The sequence below is a fragment of the Brassica rapa genome, chromosome A03 (assembly GCF_000309985.2).
Source record: "Brassica rapa cultivar Chiifu-401-42 chromosome A03, CAAS_Brap_v3.01, whole genome shotgun sequence".
Lineage (NCBI taxonomy): Eukaryota > Viridiplantae > Streptophyta > Magnoliopsida > Brassicales > Brassicaceae > Brassica > Brassica rapa.
In genome coordinates, this window is record NC_024797.2 from 15,071,976 (window position 1) to 15,089,707 (window position 17,732).

At 39.1% G+C, this 17,732-nt stretch overlaps 3 protein-coding genes, 1 long non-coding RNA gene and 1 pseudogene across 5 annotated transcripts; 3 read left to right on the plus strand and 2 right to left on the minus strand.

The window, feature by feature from the left end:
• Positions 1–45: 45 nt before the first annotated feature.
• LOC103858852 lies at positions 46–1,802 on the minus strand (annotated as a pseudogene).
• A 1,129-nt stretch (positions 1,803–2,931) lies between these two features.
• LOC103858853 (plant UBX domain-containing protein 9) lies at positions 2,932–6,817 on the plus strand. Of its 2 annotated transcripts, none has more exons than XM_009136282.3 (10): positions 2,932–4,110; positions 4,257–4,318; positions 4,406–4,892; positions 4,982–5,065; positions 5,145–5,240; positions 5,455–5,556; positions 5,689–5,838; positions 6,142–6,285; positions 6,372–6,428; positions 6,543–6,817. In XM_009136282.3, exons 1-10 carry the CDS (start codon positions 4,027–4,029, stop codon positions 6,651–6,653), a joined length of 1,377 nt encoding a protein of 458 aa, XP_009134530.1. In that variant the 5' UTR covers positions 2,932–4,026; the 3' UTR covers positions 6,654–6,817. The 2 variants fall into 2 exon arrangements, with proteins under 2 accessions (XP_009134530.1, XP_009134531.1); XM_009136283.3 differs by having other exon boundaries at positions 3,576–4,110; positions 6,151–6,285.
• A 154-nt stretch (positions 6,818–6,971) lies between these two features.
• Positions 6,972–10,075, plus strand: LOC103858854 (probable methyltransferase PMT13). Its single transcript, XM_009136284.3, has 7 exons — positions 6,972–7,600; positions 7,898–8,101; positions 8,181–8,391; positions 8,518–8,779; positions 8,899–9,273; positions 9,383–9,478; positions 9,572–10,075. The coding sequence occupies exons 1-7, from the start codon at positions 7,178–7,180 to the stop codon at positions 9,792–9,794; spliced, it is 1,794 nt and encodes a 597-aa protein (XP_009134532.1). The 5' UTR covers positions 6,972–7,177; the 3' UTR covers positions 9,795–10,075.
• Positions 7,671–8,092, minus strand: LOC117132379. Its single transcript, XR_004455956.1, has 2 exons — positions 7,877–8,092; positions 7,671–7,841 (listed from the first exon to the last, which is right to left on the minus strand). It is a non-coding gene; the product is annotated as an uncharacterized LOC117132379 (long non-coding RNA).
• Positions 10,076–12,211: 2,136 nt separating the features above from the next.
• LOC103858855 (homeobox-leucine zipper protein ANTHOCYANINLESS 2) lies at positions 12,212–17,626 on the plus strand. Its single transcript, XM_009136285.3, has 9 exons — positions 12,212–13,102; positions 13,187–13,431; positions 13,504–13,621; positions 13,686–14,300; positions 14,388–14,489; positions 14,567–14,776; positions 15,648–15,822; positions 15,914–16,269; positions 16,790–17,626. Exons 1-9 carry the CDS (start codon positions 12,899–12,901, stop codon positions 17,144–17,146), a joined length of 2,382 nt encoding a protein of 793 aa, XP_009134533.2. The 5' UTR covers positions 12,212–12,898; the 3' UTR covers positions 17,147–17,626.
• The last annotated feature ends 106 nt before the right edge of the window (positions 17,627–17,732 follow it).

A 17,732-nucleotide genomic window follows, 5' to 3' on the forward strand; every position in this document is an offset into this window, starting at 1 on the left:
ATAAGATGGGCCTGCTTGAATGGAGAAGATAGTGAGAAATAGAAGAAGCCGGAAGTGGTTTGTAATGAAGGATGTACTAGATCCACTCAACATGATAAATAGTTTTGCTACTTATGGTGAGCCTCTTAGAGCATGAAAGAGTAGAGTGTAGTGTTGTCACATAGCCTAATATTAAAAAAACAACTCTTCAAGAAAAGAGAAAGAAAAATAATAAACCCACTTGATTCAGCATCCTCGTGGTGATTCAGACACTAAACCTCCTCACCGTCTGATTCAGCATAGCCATCGTCTTCCACGTCGAGCCAAGCATACCCCTCGTCCCTGTGGAGGAAATTCAAGCGCTGTTGATAGTTCGCCGCCTGCCTAAACTGCCTATGCACCACCTCTTCTTCTACTTCCATCTCACCCATTTCTTTGGGATCACAGTATCTCACCACCATCAACCCAAACTTTCCTGACTCGTCGTCGTCCGGATCCACCAACCTAAACGAATTTGCTAGTGATCTTCCCATCACTCTGACATGCAACACGCTGAGCAAAAAAAAAAACTTACTCTCAAAGTCTTGCAACTTGTAAGGAAACTACTAGACCAATAGGGAAGAGACAATGTACCATATGTAGTATAGGCCATCCAATTGTCGTGTCTGAACTCGACCAAGAAACTCGATCAGCATATACCCACCAATGCAAACAACTGGTTCTGGAAGCTTAAAGTTCTGCAATCGATTTTCCTACAAACAAACACTGGTTATCAACAGTTGAGGAGGGTAACAAGACTTGATAGCATAATGCTAAAGACACACATACACACCTGAGCCATTGGAAACTCTTGTGAAGTGTAAGTCCATACATAGTTGTCTTTCTCCTCTGAGTTGTTGTTATCGAGGTGACCCAACCGGAAACGAACATAATCCGAAGAGTATATCGGCGAACCAGGCTGAAAATAAGCTACATATAACAACAATAATGGGGGAACACCACCGTTAAAAACAACAATAAGACAAGGAGGATAACATTGTCGTTGTCACCTTGGAAAGGGTGAATGCTGAACTCAGTAACGACACAGAGATCACCCTTGAGCTTGTAAAGAAGCGTTTCGGGCACTGAAGACTTGTGTTGTCCTGAACTGGACTATTTCGTCGACTGTGTTCACGATCTTCTTTAGGTAGTTATCGGTGCTCGATGCTATGATTGTATCAGCTACACAGCTTCTGATAGGAGACGACGTGCAGCCTTTAGCCAATAAGGCAAAAGCCCTGTGCTCTCTTTCTAGTAGCTTTGTATCCATGAGACTACTCCTTGACCATGAGCCTGAGGACTCTTCATTAACACGATCCACACAAGTTAGCTGATGGAACAGCTTGAAGCAGAGCTTCTTCGAGAGACCGTATCTAATCACTGCAAGTTGCCAAATGAGACATAATTCAATTACACTGAGAGAGGAGAAAGCAATTAAAAGAGGTGTCTTTACCGAAGTCTCGCCAGGAGCGTGAGACAGCACTGGCACGGACAAGATCTGATGGGTCGTCTAGACACGAAAGAATCGATAGCAACGTGTCCGTGTCAAGCTTGTTCACGAAATCCATCTTGTTCGACCCAATTGATTGAAGTAACCCTACTACAAGAAGAGAGATGAAGGGTTCATCAATCGAGGATGAATATGAGCTCAGAAACAAATGAAAAGTTTTTACCTTTGTTCTTATCGATAAGAGCGACGGTGACCCTAGAGAGAGAGAGAGCGTTTCGAAGAAGACGACGGTTATTTGTTCATGTCCGTCATCGTTAACCGCAAGGCTAGTTCTAGGTAGTCCTGGGCATTCGGTTCGGGTAATTCGAGTTTCGGTTAATTCAGGTTTTCAATTCTAGTAACCAAATAGGAACCAGGTTACGGTTCGACTCGGATTGGTATGGGTACTTTCTATACTTAATGGGTACTTTCTACCCGAAACATTTTCGGTTTCTATACTTAATGGGTACTTTCTACCCGAAATAACCGAAACCGGGAAAAAATAGGTTCGAAGACTATAATAAAAACACGTACCAAGTCAAAAACATCGAGATATCCATACCAGAAAAGCAAAAACTACACACAAGTTCAAATTCAACCACAATAAAAAAAACTAGATCTCGATCCACACAACCGCGCGGTGTTTAGTTTCATTTATTTTTATATATAAACATTTTGTTATCAATTCTACATTGGTATATATTAGTATAATTTTATCGTGTATTTTTAAAACATAATAATTTTATCGTATATTTTTTTATTGAATTGGTTGTTTCCGAATCACGTTTTTTTTCTCGGAAAAATTGATAATTATTTAGTTCTTATAATATAGTAGACATATTATTTAGTTCCTATAATCTAGAAAGTGAGTTGTTTAGATCTATAATAATGATAATATTAGAAATTAAATGTAACATGACTTTTTAATTTCTAGTAATGGGTCCATTAGGTCTATTTTTTAAAAAAATCACACATTAGTCAAAGTTGTGATTTCTCTTTTAATATATAAGAAGTAAATACCAAATTCTTAAACATAAAAAGGCGAAATTAAAACAGCAACAGCCAACATAAAAAGCAAAGAATTTCTGTTTTAAAAATAAAATTTGAAATGATGATAAGATTGTCAATTAACGTTTTAGTAAAATCTATTTGAGTTGTTTTGGCTTTTTGATGCTATTTTGAGAATAAAATTAATAAATACCTTTCTTTGTTGCAATTAGGAAATTAGGCTTTGCAATATAAAAGTACCGTTAGATACTTGGATAAATATAATACGTAATGTAGGTTGATAATTGTCTCATACTTCAAACCATTTAAAAAACATACCAGTTTTTTTTTTAATCAAAAGTGTTATTAATGGGTATCAGCTTTAACCAAAGAATCCTACCAAAAAAAAAAAAAGCTTTAACCAAAGAAAATTAAGGCTTCGAATGGTAAAAACAGTTCAAACAGGACATATCAAACAGATCATGCAGATCAAGCAGGACAAGTGCAGATCAAGCGGGACAAGTACAGATCAAGCGGATCATGCAGAAGAGAACCAGATCAAATAATTTATTATAACTTATGAATGACAAAATCAGTTCAAAACTATAGATCATATATTAAAACAATAAAAATGACACTTAGATATCTAAACAAATATCTTAGATGTTATAGGATTGGCCGAAATGCCTGTAAATGTTTTATAAGATACTTATACTTCTTTTATTTTCTTATTTATAAAAATTAAAAATTATATGACAAATAATAAGTAGAGAATGATAATTTTGTATTGTTAAAGTTGTAAATAAAATAAAATAAAAATATTTTATTCATAAAACTAGATAAATATATTTTTAAAGTTAAGTGTTGTAACAAAGTTATTTATTGACCAAACCAAAAAAAAAGCAGATCAACACCACCAAATGTTGGCGGGTGAGATATATGCATGCAGATCTCCTGCTTTTTCTACAAGAAGACAAAAAATATTGAACTGCATGCAGATCTCCCGCTTGAACTACTTTTGCAAACAGAAAAAAATGAATAGTGATTACAGTGCGGAAAAACTGCATGTGCAGGAGAACTGCACTTGTCCCGCTCCTCAATTCGGACACTAAAAGCAGAAATAAATTTTACTAAAAAAGCAGGGAGGGAAGGCTTGACTTTTTTTTTGTCATCTTATTTTGATTAATAGTGTAAAACAAAGAATGTCAAATTTAAAAGTTTATCTTATATGGAAAAGGTATTTTGTTTAATTCATAAAATTTCATTTATAATTGTAAAAGTAATTGGATAAGAAAATGAGGTAAAGTTGTGGGAATTATTGAGAAAAAAACATATATAAGTGTTGGATGGTGTAAATAGATGGCAACGTGTCAGAGAAAGTAAAATAAAGAAAAAAGTAATTAAACGTCACTTTGGTGTAGACTCATCAGCGTCGGTTCGAATCAGTTGAACCAATCTTGAAACTTACCAATCAAACACACTATTAGAACGCCGCTTTGCTTCCATAATCACCGGTTCGACTCTGTTCTCCGATGATGAGACCGTCGAGAGACGCCATTCAGTCTTACATGAGCATCACCGGCGCCGACGAGTCACTCGCCATTCAGAGTCTTGAGGTTCCTCCTCCTTTTCTTTTCTGCATTGATTTCGTTTTCGGATAGATTTGAAATGAGTTTAGTGTTTTCAGCTAATTCACTGAGCAGCATCGTATAGGATCTATCAGTGTAGATCCACTAATCGGTAATGTAAACTTTTTGATCAGGAACATAGCAATAATCTCACTGAAGCCATCAATGCTCACTTCAGGGATGTGGAGAGAAGCATGTATGTTGTTATCTTCTTTGATTTTTGTTCTCTTCTTCTTCATTGTATAATAAACACTCTTTCTTTATTTGGTCTTTATCCTTCCAGTCTTGATCCAAGCTCAGACACTCGTCCACAATACAATGCTGTGGAAGATAACAGTCATCATGTTCGTAGTGGTGGTGCTGGTAGCGAGTCTAGGCCAGTTCCAGGCGGACTTCCATCTCTCCTCTCTGCTGCTCGCTCTTTTAGACCCTCGTTGCTTCTAGATCCCAACTACAGGAGAAGTCTGCTTAGGCAGCTCAGTGGCTCTGCTTCTTCTCCTCCTCCATCATCTCACACGGGAGAAGTCACAGGGTTCCCTGCTAGCTCTACCTGGGGTGCTGCTAATGATCAGATTCGTCCTCCTGGACTTGGAGATGTCGGAGGAGACGGTTATGCTAGACATTCACCTAGCTACGGATCCCAAGTCTATGGTGGAACAACACATAGGGATGCTGAATCACCTGTCTATGGGAACGATGCGGAAGAAGAAATGATCAGAGCTGCCATCGAGGCTTCAAAGAAGGATTTTGAAGAGGGGACTCGTCACAATGTATAGTATTATAGCTTTCACCGGATCCTGAATTAAATGAGCCTCGCATATTTTTCTAACCTTTTTTTTTTGTTTTGGTATTGATGCAGGTTCCATCTAGCGTTTTATCTTCAAGAGAGGCTATTAACAAGGAGGACGAGGACATTGCCCGTGCAATTTCTATGTCAATAGAGGTATGGATTAGATATTTTATCTGCTATGTGTACCTGCTGATGTAGGGTGATGTCTCACATTAGCGTTAATGGCTTTCAGATGGAAGAGCAAGAGAGTGTAATGCGAGAGCAACTAGCTGAACTTATGCCTCACTCCGTAGAGCAATCTAATACACATGAAAGTAGCAGATATAAGGTTTGAAACTGAATTTCTCTTCTCCTCTTTTGTAAGACTCATTCTTCCAGCCTCTGATTCGTGAAAGATATCGAATAGTGTGTACGCATATGCACATTGGTATAGTTCCTTAACATTTTCACCCATTTATTTGGGTGACAGTTACATTCCAAGTTTCTTTTTGGTGTAATGTGTTGAAACTCTTTAAGCTAACTAAAGACTTTGTACTTTGAAGCCCGGGAGCTCTACATTACAAGAAAAGCGCGAAGATATTAAACAAAAGCAGCCAATTGATGTAAGCTCTCAGCACGGACATGAAGCTTCTTATCCTGAAGAGGTAATTATTCAAAAACAGTTTGATTTCTCTTATCAGTGATAGTAGCAAAAGCATCTTTTTAGTGACTAGCTTCTAGTTGATCATGTGTTCTTCTTACCCTGTTTTCACCTCCTGTTGCTGGACTTCTACTAGTGGGGTGGCATTCCGTCAAAAGAGCTACAGGAGGCAATAATGCTGGAAAAGGCACTCTTTAGTGGAGTAGCTAGAGAAAATACTTCACATAATAATCTGCCTGGAACTCACACGGAGTCACAGTCTGCTGATAAGAGGGCCATTGGAGAGGTAATCTGCTTATCTTTTGAAGGTGAAAGTTGACATGAACATAGTCCAGTGTGTGAACAACTCCTTTCCCATGCATGAATACATACATAGGTAGAACTCAGCCTACAAAAGGGCTTATGTAATCAGAGTAAACCCTAAGATTTTCAGCCAATATAAAGATATGATCATTAAAGGAAAATGCGTCTGAAATGTGGTTTAGCATTGATTTCATAACTACAGATCCTTAATATTCAATCTGGGTTGTAATGCCTGTCCAGTGAATGCTAATATTCACAATTGTTTTGGGTACGTCACTTGTGGCAGGAAGCTGAGAGATCTTCCATTACGAAGAAGGAAGCACTTCCCATAGAGCCATCAGTGGATAATGAAGATGCCATCACTCTACTTGTTAGAATGCCAGATAGCAGCCGTCATGGTCGTCGCTTTCTCAAATCAGACAAGCTTAAGGTGAAGTTTCCAAGTCTCGAGTGATTAGTGTGAGTAACATTTTTTCGTATTTAAGCTTCCTTAACAGTTGTTTGGTTGAATTGTAGTACCTATTTGACTTCATAGATGCTGCTGGACTAGTCAAACCAGGCACATATAGAGTGGTAAGCCTAGTGATGAGCGGTATTCTATTTGAGTATATGTCACTTCTAAGATTCGTTTATATTAGTTTCTGCTGCTACAAGCCTCTCTTATAAGTGGTATGAATGTGTAAATAGATTAGAGCATATCCTCGACGTGCATTCAGCCTTCAAGACGGTGCCTTAACCTTTGAGGAACTGAGTCTCACCAACAAGCAAGAAGCGTTGTTTCTGGAACTACTGATATAGTAGTAGCAATGTGTACCTCTGAGATGATGATAGCAGAAACTAGTTGAGTTCAATGTACTGTAAGCCTTTAACCGCTTTCGTAGCTTTAGACCCAACGCATGGTTACACACATTGTTGTAAACTCTCATATGTTTTTGCTAATGTTGAATCTCCGGTTTGAAACACTTTATACTACTGGCATATACAAATATATATTTAAGGCCCAATCCAATATTTAAAGGCCCAATTATAATATATTCAAGGTGATGTCCAAAAGCATGCAAAGTTTAGAATCGACGACCAAAGAAATTTAAATATGATTTAATTAGTTTTTTTAAAAAAAATATTAGGGAGCCCATCAGTGGCGTATCCACCGTGCTCCGCCTGATGCAAGTCGGTACTAAAACACTGAGAAAATTAAATAAAATAAATATTTAAAAAATCGCCGACAAATCTGAGATCTCTCCAATTATAAGATTTGCATCTGATCTTGTGTCGAAGAAGAAGATATTTCGAGTGGTGAAGAAGCTGAGCTAAGCTAAGCTATGGGGCTACCTTCTTCGAAACGTAATAATCAGCGTCAATGGAGCCTCCTCGACATCGTAACCGCCGCCTTCTTCGGCATCGTCCTTCTCTTCTTCATCCTACTCTTCACTCCTCTCGGCGATTCCATGGCCGCCTCTGGTCGCCAAACGCTGCTTCTCTCCACCGCGTCAGATCCGAGGCAACGCCAGCGGCTGGTGACTCTGGTTGAGTCCGGTCAGCATTTGCAGCCGATCGAGTATTGTCCCGCGGATGCTGTGGCTCACATGCCTTGCGAGGATCCGAGAAGGAACAGCCAGCTTAGTCGGGAGATGAATTTCTATCGGGAGAGACATTGTCCCTTGCCGGAGGAGACGCCTCTCTGCTTGATTCCTCCGCCTTCTGGATATAAGATCTCTGTTCCTTGGCCGGAGAGCCTACACAAGGTATTGAATTCAAGCTGCAAACTTAGTGGATGTATTCAATCCAATATTAGAGACGTTTTGTTGTGATTTAATGAGTTTTTAGATGATTTAAAGTGAATTAGAGAATTTACTACGATGGTTTTAGTATGAAGTTTAGAGATTTTAGAGGAGTTTTTAAAAGTTTAGGTTTTAATAAAAACGGATTTGTCATTTTTATACAAATTAGTTCAAATTCTATAATTGAATACACCCTTTATATGAGCTAGTTCGATTTCTGGTTTAGGATGTTATACTTACTGAGCGTTTTAAGCTTTGCAGATATGGCATGCAAACATGCCATACAACAAAATTGCTGACCGGAAAGGTCACCAAGGATGGATGAAAAGGGAAGGTGATTACTTCACTTTCCCTGGTGGTGGCACCATGTTTCCTGGCGGAGCTGGCCAATACATTGAAAAACTTTCTCAGTATATCCCTCTTAACGGGGGAGTTCTCAGGACTGCCCTTGACATGGGATGCGGGGTAAGAAATAAGCATCATTATAGTCTCTTTTTTCACGTTTGCTCTGTATTGGTACAATACGATTGTGAAACCTTTGCAGGTCGCAAGTTTTGGAGGTACTCTACTATCTCAAGGCATTCTGGCCCTCTCGTTTGCTCCAAGAGATTCACATAAATCGCAGATTCAGTTCGCTTTGGAAAGAGGAGTCCCTGCGTTTGTTGCCATGCTTGGCACTCGTAGACTCCCCTTTCCTGCATCCTCCTTTGACCTTATGCATTGTTCCCGATGCTTGATTCCTTTCACGGCATACAGTAAGTATCTTGGGTTTTGGAGTATAAACTTTCATATAGTGTTTCAAAAAAAAAAAAAAAAAAAAAACTTTCATATCATCTGTTGTCAGTTTTTTTCTCTGATTATGCTTGGTGATTTGTCTGCAGATGCAACTTACTTCATCGAAGTTGATAGGTTACTGCGCCCTGGAGGATATCTTGTAATCTCTGGCCCACCTGTTCAATGGCCTAAACAAGACAAAGAGTGGGCTGATCTTCAGGCGGTCGCTAGAGCTTTGTGCTATGAGCTAATTGCTGTCGATGGAAACACTGTCATCTGGAAGAAGCCTGTTGGAGATTCATGTCTACCCAGCCAGAACGAGTTCGGGCTTGAGTTGTGTGATGAGTCTGTGCCGCCAAGTGATGCATGGTGAGTTTCCTCCGAAATAGCACTCATATGACCTCCTTGTATAGTTTTGTGGATGAGAATATCGAACTGTAATAGAAAGCAAAAGTGAAGTCTGTTTTTTTTTTCTCTCCTTGTTTCAGGTATTATAAATTGAAGAAGTGTGTTACTAGACCATCGTCTGTCAAAGGAGATAATGCTTTGGGAACTATTCCCAAGTGGCCGGAAAGGCTTACTAAAGTTCCTTCTAGGGCCATTGCCATGAAAAACGGGTTGGATGTGTTTGAAGCAGATGCAAGGAGGTGGGCAAGACGAGTTGCTTATTACAGGGATTCCCTGAACTTGGAGCTGAAATCTCCAGCTGTCCGCAATGTTATGGACATGAACGCATTCTTTGGAGGATTTGCTGCAGCGCTTGCATCTGAGTCTGTGTGGGTTATGAATGTCATCCCAGCTCGGAAGCCATTAACTCTTGACGTGATTTATGACAGAGGTCTCATCGGTGTTTACCATGATTGGTTAGTCACTTTTATCAAAGCAAAGACTTTAGATCCATGCTATTTCTCTTGTTTCGTATACTAGCCGTTGCCAGCATCAAGGATTAAACTTTTCTATTTTTTCTTGTAGGTGTGAACCTTTTTCAACATATCCTCGCACGTATGATTTCATCCACGTATCAGGAATTGAATCACTGATAAAACGATCAGACTCCAGCAAATCGAGGTATAACTTAAATGTTAAACCATTCTCGGTTGCTAAGAAAAGGTCCTTGTCTTATCCGCTTTACCTAAACTGAATTGTCTAATATGCATACAGGTGCAGCCTAGTAGATCTAATGGTAGAGATGGACAGAATACTGCGTCCAGAAGGAAAAGTTTTGATCCGAGACACTCCAGAGGTGCTAGACAAAGTAGCAAGAATGGCTCATGCTGTAAGATGGTCTTCTACCATACATGACAAAGAACCTGAATCCCATGGAAGAGAGAAGATTCTTGTTGCAACCAAACCTCTCTGGAAAATGCCATCAAACTCCCACTAAAGACACACAAAAAGAAACAAAAAAAAAGAAGAAAAAGAGAGGAGGAAGGTCTTCCCAGACTTGTAGGTAACAGTCACTTTCTCTCCAGCCCCCATATGTCTGTCCTTAAAACACACCATCCTGACGATATACTTTTTTTATGTGTGTTCGTGACATTGCTTCCAAAATGTATCGCAATCGTATAATGTTAATTCTTGATCACACGTGGTTCTGTCAATGATTTCATGTGCGGGGTCTACCTTGTGTGGCCCACATGAGTAAAGTATGCATGTGACTCTGCATATACAGTAGTACTTGTACTCGAGGCCATGTATTGGGTGCACGTCCTGGATACTCACTCATTTGTGTATTGAAAACCCCAACTTACTGACAATTTCTATGATCCAATGTTAGCAAAAAACAGTTGATGTAGTTTGATTGATTTTGGGTGAGAAACAAAACACGTTAGGAAGACTTCTCTTTTTCAGTACTTTTAGCTTCAGGTGTGGAGACATTGTGGTAAAAAAGAAAAGTGAGAGAGAAAGAAGGTGAGGACCATTAATTGGAATAATGGGATTGGCTGGTATAGTCCTCTTCTGAACCATATTTTGTTGCTCTCAATAAATGATCTTTGGTGCTGTAAACGTCCAATAAAAGCTGATCGTTTTTCTGTTTAAACGTAACATCGGATGCACTCTAGAGGATTCAATTAGATTTGACTCTTGTGGTACTTACTCATCATGGAATTGTCTTAGTAGAAAAGTCTAGTCTTTTGATAGCTAAAAGGTGTATGCCATTATTGATTCTAAAGGGGTCTTCTGGTTTGTTTCTCTGGTCAATAAAGCCTATATGACATCCCGAATATGTTCTTACGTTAGCAACAATACATTGGTCGCAACGCGAGTACGCGACATACAGTTTCATGTCGTGTGTGTAAGATAGTTAGGGCTAATCATTTTCTGGGGTTGAGAAAAACATCAAGTGATTGGAAAAAAATGGAAGCGAAAGTCTTGTGCATACCTGAAACGATAAATAGAAGAAGTCGTAGTGTGTTGTGTTGCGTTTTTGCTGGTCGGTTGTTCTTTGGGAACCGACATTCCCATGTGCTTCAAACCGAACCAAACCAAACCCAATATGATCCACCACTTTGGCCGTCCTTTAAATTAGTTCCCACGTTTTGTTTCTTTTCCAGTTTTATAGTTTTTCTTAGGTTTATGGATCCATACTTTCGGTTCAATTAATTCTGACTCTGTGTAAAAACTAAACCCTAATGTATCAATCATCAAAACAGTAGTCTCAGTGTTTGTATGTTTATAAATTTAACTGTAGCTGAGCGAGTTGAATGACCTTCTGAACTGACGATTTGCTAAATAAATTATAACATCAGAATAATTACATTTGAAGCATATTTGAAAACTTGAAAAATTATGCACTCAAATAATATTTCCCCAAACTTTGGTAGATCTGCTGAATAAGAATTACATTTAGCACACTTTGCAACTTGGACTTTTTCATAAAATATGTAAAATATAAAAAGTAGATGATAAGAACATAAAATTAATGCGACTTCTCCTATATGCGCGCATAGCACTAGGAAGTACGGTTAAATAGTGCAAAGTTTTCTCCATCATCAAATCTAATAATTGTTGTACTTAATTAAATTTTCCAAATTATCCCACCATCTAGGGGATACAATTTTGCCCAATAATGGAGTTTAGCAAGACTAATTATGGAATGTCTTTTTAGTTGACACAAGCTCACATCTTCATGTCGTTACTTGAGAATAGATTCTTTCACAACTCAAAGATTATATAGTCTATTTGATTATGTTCTAGTAATAATATATATCAAAGTATCATAATATAAAAAAGGGCATGTCGACAATAGAAAAAATACATATAATGGAGTCATGAAAATTTGTGGGGTTGCTAGACAAGTCTATAACAAAAATAAAAGTCGTCTATATTTTCCGCGAATAAGGAAATAGCGAGTACAGAAAAAGCGCGTGAGTTAGAAAATGGTAAAAAGGAGGAAAAAGTCAACCGAGTTCTTCTGGTAAAAGAGTCTCGTGCATTCGTAAGGTTTTCAAGAGTCCACATATCTCATTCTAACGTTTTTTCTCACTCTTTTCTCCTCAATTAATTCATTTAAAAACATTATTTTTCCTCTAACGTATAGTTTCATTTTATAGACATAATCTATAAATAAATATGTTTAATTTGAGTAAGAGCATTCAGTCAATGGTGTCTTGATTTAATTTCAAAAATATTCTGTTTAAAAATGGTAATACTTACAAACGTGACTTTATTATATTAAACATTGTCCAAAATTAATTTTTTTAATAATATATTGTCTAAGAAAAAGGTAAATAGCTTAAAGTAGATTTGAAACCATATATAACCTATTCAAATTTGATACAGTGCTTGTTTAAGTTTTATTTTTAATAGGAATCTACAAATAATTTGAAAAGATTTGTAAGTAAATAAATAATGTCATTAGTTGGTTTCAGATTTAGATTTTTTTCTTCTAATTATAATATATATAAATAGACAAATATAAAAGTCAGTTCAGTTCTAAGATCAGCTTGGTGGGTCTTTTTGGATTTGAATTGGATTTAATAGATTCACTTTATTAAAACAGAACACTTTAGCTAAATTTGTCAAAATGCATTTAAAATATAAAAAAAGAAAGAAATTAATAAAAGAAGAAAACAAATCTATAGTACAATATAAAAATAAATAAAAAATACAGAAAGGGGAAAAAGAGAGTCAATATATCAACATGCAAGAGTGAAGAAAGAGAGAGAGAGAGAGACTCTTCTTCTATTCACAACATTAGGGTTTCCCATCTTCATCTTCTCCATCACTCTCTCAAACCATTAATTACAAGAGAGAGAGAGACTGAGAACGAAGAGCAAAAGAAGATAGAAAAAATAAAGAAAATTTTCAGCTTTCGTTCTCCTTCTCTCTCCTCCATAAAGTTTCTGGGTTTCTTCTCCCTCATCCTCTTTTGTTTTCCTGTGATTGAGCAGTTCTCGATCTACTCATACCCTTTTCCGTGAAAACTCTCTCCCTTTATTCTCTGGGCACTTCGACATAATAAGAAGACTGACAAATATCATTTTGATGAACTTCGGTAGTCTCTTTGACAACACGAACGGTGGTTCTCCCACCGGAGCTAGAATCCTCTCCGGTTTAACATATGGCAACCACACCACCGCATCCACCGTAATACCCGGCGGTGCTATGGCTCAAGTGGCGGCAGCGAGTCTCTTCTCTCCTCCTATCAACACGAAGCCTGTTTACTCATCAGGCCTCTCTCTAGCTCTCGTACGACGCCGTATCCTCTACTAATATGAATAAATAGTGAACAATAAGAAAAACCTAATTTATTTATTTTCATTCGAACAACAGGAGCAACCGGAGAGGGCCGGACCAAACCGTGGAGAAGCATCGATGAGGAACAACAATAACGATAATAATAATTTCGAAGGGAGTACGACTAACAGGAGAAGCCGTGAAGAGGAGCATGAGAGCAGATCTGGAAGTGATAACGTGGAAGGTATCTCCGGCGAAGATCAAGACGCCGACGATAATAAACCTCCTCGGAAAAAACGTTACCACCGACACACTCCTCAACAAATCCAAGAACTCGAATCGTACTCCTATAACTCTATCTCTCTCCATGCTCTTTCGTTCGATCTAAATTAATGTCTTGAGTTTTGTTACAGCATGTTCAAGGAGTGTCCACATCCGGACGAGAAGCAACGACTTGACCTTAGTAAGAGACTTTGCTTGGAGACCAGACAAGTCAAGTTCTGGTTCCAGAATCGTCGCACTCAGATGAAGGTTTGTTTCTTTTCTTTGTTATCTTTGTTTTAAAGAATTATTTATTAAATCAAATCGTTTGCAGACTCAGTTAGAGCGGCACGAGAACGCGTTGTTGAGGCAAGAGAACGATAAGCTAAGAGCTGAGAACATGTCCATACGCGAAGCAATGAGGAACCCAATGTGCAACAACTGTGGTGGACCAGCCATGCTCGGCGACGTCTCTCTCGAAGAGCACCACCTCCGCATCGAAAACGCTCGCTTAAAAGACGAGCTAGATCGCGTTTGTAACCTCACCGGTAAATTCCTCGGCCACCACAACCACCACAGCTCTTCTCTAGAGCTCGCCGTCGGCAACAACAACGGCGGAAACTTTAACTTCCCTCCTGACTTCGGCGGTGGTGGTTGCTTACCACCGCCGCCGCAGCAGCACCAGTCGATGGTGATTAATGGGATTGATCAGAGGTCGGTTTTGTTGGAGCTGGCTTTAACAGCTATGGATGAGCTGGTGAAGCTCGCTCAGAGTGAAGAACCGTTATGGGTCAAAAGCTTGGACGGAGAGAGAGACGAGCTTAACCAAGAGGAGTACGTGAGAACGTTCTCGTCAAATAAACAAGCCGGTTTAGTTACTGAAGCGTCGAGAACGTCCGGTATGGTTATCATCAATAGCTTAGCTCTCGTCGAGACGTTAATGGACTCCGTAAGTTATTATTAGTTCTTTTTTATTTGATTTTTTTATTTTTTTTGTATCTCTAATGAATAATGATTATTATTTTTGTTTTAACAGAACCGGTGGATGGAGATGTTTCCGTGTAACGTTGCAAGAGCCATAACCACTGACGTTATCTCTGGTGGAATGGCCGGGACAAGGAACGGTGCACTTCAACTGGTAATAACATAGCTCTCTCAAATCACATTCCGGTTTAGTCGGTTTAATATTCGGTTTCGTTATGAATTTTACTACAGATGAATGCGGAGTTACAAGTATTGTCACCGTTGGTTCCGGTTCGCAACGTGAATTTCCTCCGGTTCAGCAAACAGCACGCGGAAGGCGTGTGGGCTGTGGTCGACGTTTCAATTGATACCGTCCGGGATAACTCCGGTGGATCTGCCGTCACGGTCCGGCGTTTACCATCAGGATGCGTAGTGCAAGATATGCCCAATGGATACTCTAAGGTAATTAACTTAAAATAAAAAATAAAATAATCATAATGATAATTAATCACGTAAACACATTTGGAATCTTTTTTCTACGAAATGTTTTGTTATTGGGGTTTGAAAAAATTCGATGGAAATGAAGAAAAAGTTAGGATCTCTAGGTTTTAAATTGAGTGATCACTAGACGAAGAAGAAGCTCATGCATCAATGAGTCTTGTTTTTTAGCCATTACTCGCTGCACCCACTTCACTGTCACTCTCAACTTTCTTTTCATATCTTTTTTTTTTCTTTTGGGTTTACCGTCTTTTTTTATTTTCAGACGTTTTTTCAATTTTGAATAGTTCATAGAGTATGATTTTATGTCAGAAAAGAAAAAAAAGATTTATAGTATAGGCTTTTTTCTCTTTCTCGAATTCTGATCCCCGAACCTTCCGAGATTGCTGAAATTATTTTATGGATCCGGATGCTTCTCTATCTGTCGGATTCTCTGGATTAGATTTCAAGTTTTCGACAACTGTGTTTGTCTCCAAATATCGAAATCCTTCTTATAATTATTTATTTTGCTCTCTATTCTATGAAGCATCTGTCCAAAAATATTTGGTGCGCATTTTGAAAAGAACACATTAATTTCATATGCATGCACAAAATAATGCCTTCTAATTATCGTTTAAATAAATCTTATTTCCTATTTCTAATCCAATCTTCTATGCTGCCTCGTATCTCCCCTATGTATTATATTTAATATATTTATTTCATTTGTACTATTTTCTTCAAATTTTATCTTCTCATCTTACACTTGGTTGACTACATGGTGTTTAATCTCTGGTCTAACCGGTTTAGTTATCGCTTGTTTATATGCTAAACCAGGATTTGTTTCTGGTTTGCGCAGGTCACGTGGGTTGAACATGCAGAATACGATGAAAACCAAATCCACCACTTGTACCGGCCGTTGCTTCGGTCAGGTCTTGGTTTTGGCTCGCAAAGATGGGTCGCTACTCTTCAGAGACAGTGCGAGTGTCTGGCCATCCTCATGTCCTCGTCCGTTACACCGCACGACAACTCATGTCCGTTTCCTAATTCACGCACTTATCAATATAACACTTTAAATATGTTATAAATCTGTATTTAAATAACTTTGACGTATGCAAAACACAGCAATAACGCCTGGTGGTCGGAAAAGCATGCTGAAGTTAGCTCAACGTATGACGGTCAACTTCTGCTCGGGCATCTCTGCGCCATCTGTCCACAGTTGGAGCAAGCTCACCGTCGAAAATGTTGATCCGGACGTTCGAGTTATGACCCGTAAGAGTGTGGACGATTCGGGTATTGTTCTGAGTGCTGCAACGTCTGTGTGGCTTCCGGCTTCGCCACAACGTCTGTTTGACTTCTTGCGGAACGAACGGATGAGATGTGAATGGGATATATTATCTAACGGTGGTCCCATGCAGGAGATGGCCCACATCGCCAAAGGTCAAGATCAAGGCAACTCCGTTTCTCTTCTCCGCTCCAATGTAAGTTTTGTTTTTCCAAAGGTCAAGAATAAACCGGTTTACTCTTACCGGTTAGTTAGTCTTATTTTGGTAATACCGGTCCAGTTTGATGAGTTATTCAAATAATTGAGTAGAGTTTCCGGTTAACTAGTCTGGTATGTGTGATTGGTTCAGTAATGTATGGAACTGATAGGTATGGAGAGTGTGGATTAGGTGATAGTGACGTATTTGTCCCTGATTGAGGTGGTAGTATAATGGACAAAAGAGTGGATAGAGAAAGGACAATTTAGTAATTTGGGTGCTCTGCTGCTAGCACAAGATGACATTATAATATGAGTGGTTCTATATTTATACTTGTGTGTAGAAAACAAAAGCATCACAGCTTTTTGTAAGGGTTTTAAAAAAGTCAAATTAATAGGACAGTTTCGAACTTTACTGTATTTTTGACTTTTCACTTATTTTCTTTGGTTGTCTGAAAAAGTTATTTTGACTTGTTCCCCCTTTTTCACCCTAAAGCGTTACTGTTTTGCATGTTTGGCAGCCAATGAACGCGAACCAAAGCAGTATGCTAATTCTACAGGAGACATGCATTGACGCATCTGGAGCGCTCGTGGTGTACGCGCCTGTAGATATTCCTGCCATGAATGTTGTGATGAACGGTGGAGATTCATCCTACGTGGCTCTACTTCCTTCTGGTTTCGCTGTTCTCCCTGACGGTGGCTCTGGAGACGTTGAGCAGCGACCGGTCGGTGGAGGGTCACTCTTGACGGTGGCGTTTCAAATCCTTGTAAACAATCTTCCGACGGCAAAACTCACGGTTGAGTCAGTAGAGACGGTTAATAACCTAATATCATGCACCGTTCAGAAGATCAGAGACGCTCTTCAGTGCGAAAGCTAAGGCTCAAGGTGTACCGTTGTCCGTTGAGCGTGTGTGTGTTTGTTGTCTTTTTTGTTGAGTTGTGAATTTTAACTATATGTACTGTGTACTTTGGGTTTTAGTTAAGTTTGGGAGGGGGGTGTCGAGTCAAGAACGAACCGCGCGGGTGGCGAAATCCAACTCCTTTGTCACCGTGGTTGGGACCATGTTAGGTTTGGTCTGATCACGGTGGAGGAGTTGGTGGTTCGGGTATTGACTGGGGTTGGAAACCCCCTTTGTTATCCTTTTGGGTGTCATTATTATTATTATATAAAAAATTGTAGTAAAACTCATGTATCGAGAGTGAGCCACACGCACCGTCAGATGCTGTGGTTTGCTAACGCGGGCTGGGATATTATGAGCAGTATGTGGTTGGACTTTGGATGGATCTGGTCCGTTTATGTGTCCCTCGTGGTGTGCATTAAATGTGTTTGCAGGCTAATATTAATTCATTTAATGCTATTTTTTCTCTTCTGCCCGTGCGTGGCTCCTTGCTTTTGCATGATGGGAGTTTAGGACGTATCCCGCCATTTTCGTTCTGCCACGCCATACCATGACAGACTGGTGC

Bases quoted from the DNA above. Each gene is read 5' to 3' on its own strand.
- LOC103858853 (XM_009136282.3), top strand. From the start codon at position 4,027: ATGATGAGACCGTCGAGAGACGCCATTCAGTCTTACATGAGCATCACC. The intron at 5,557-5,688 runs GTAATTATTCAA...GACTTCTACTAG, and splicing joins AAGCTTCTTATCCTGAAGAG to TGGGGTGGCATTCCGTCAAA. The intron at 6,286-6,371 runs GTGAAGTTTCCA...GTTGAATTGTAG, and splicing joins TCAAATCAGACAAGCTTAAG to TACCTATTTGACTTCATAGA.
- LOC103858854 (XM_009136284.3), top strand. From the start codon at position 7,178: ATGGGGCTACCTTCTTCGAAACGTAATAATCAGCGTCAATGGAGCCTC. The intron at 7,601-7,897 runs GTATTGAATTCA...TAAGCTTTGCAG, and splicing joins GGCCGGAGAGCCTACACAAG to ATATGGCATGCAAACATGCC. The intron at 8,780-8,898 runs GTGAGTTTCCTC...TCCTTGTTTCAG, and splicing joins GTGCCGCCAAGTGATGCATG to GTATTATAAATTGAAGAAGT.
- LOC103858855 (XM_009136285.3), top strand. From the start codon at position 12,899: ATGAACTTCGGTAGTCTCTTTGACAACACGAACGGTGGTTCTCCCACC. The intron at 14,490-14,566 runs GTAATAACATAG...ATTTTACTACAG, and splicing joins GGAACGGTGCACTTCAACTG to ATGAATGCGGAGTTACAAGT. The intron at 15,823-15,913 runs GTCCGTTTCCTA...TGCAAAACACAG, and splicing joins TACACCGCACGACAACTCAT to CAATAACGCCTGGTGGTCGG.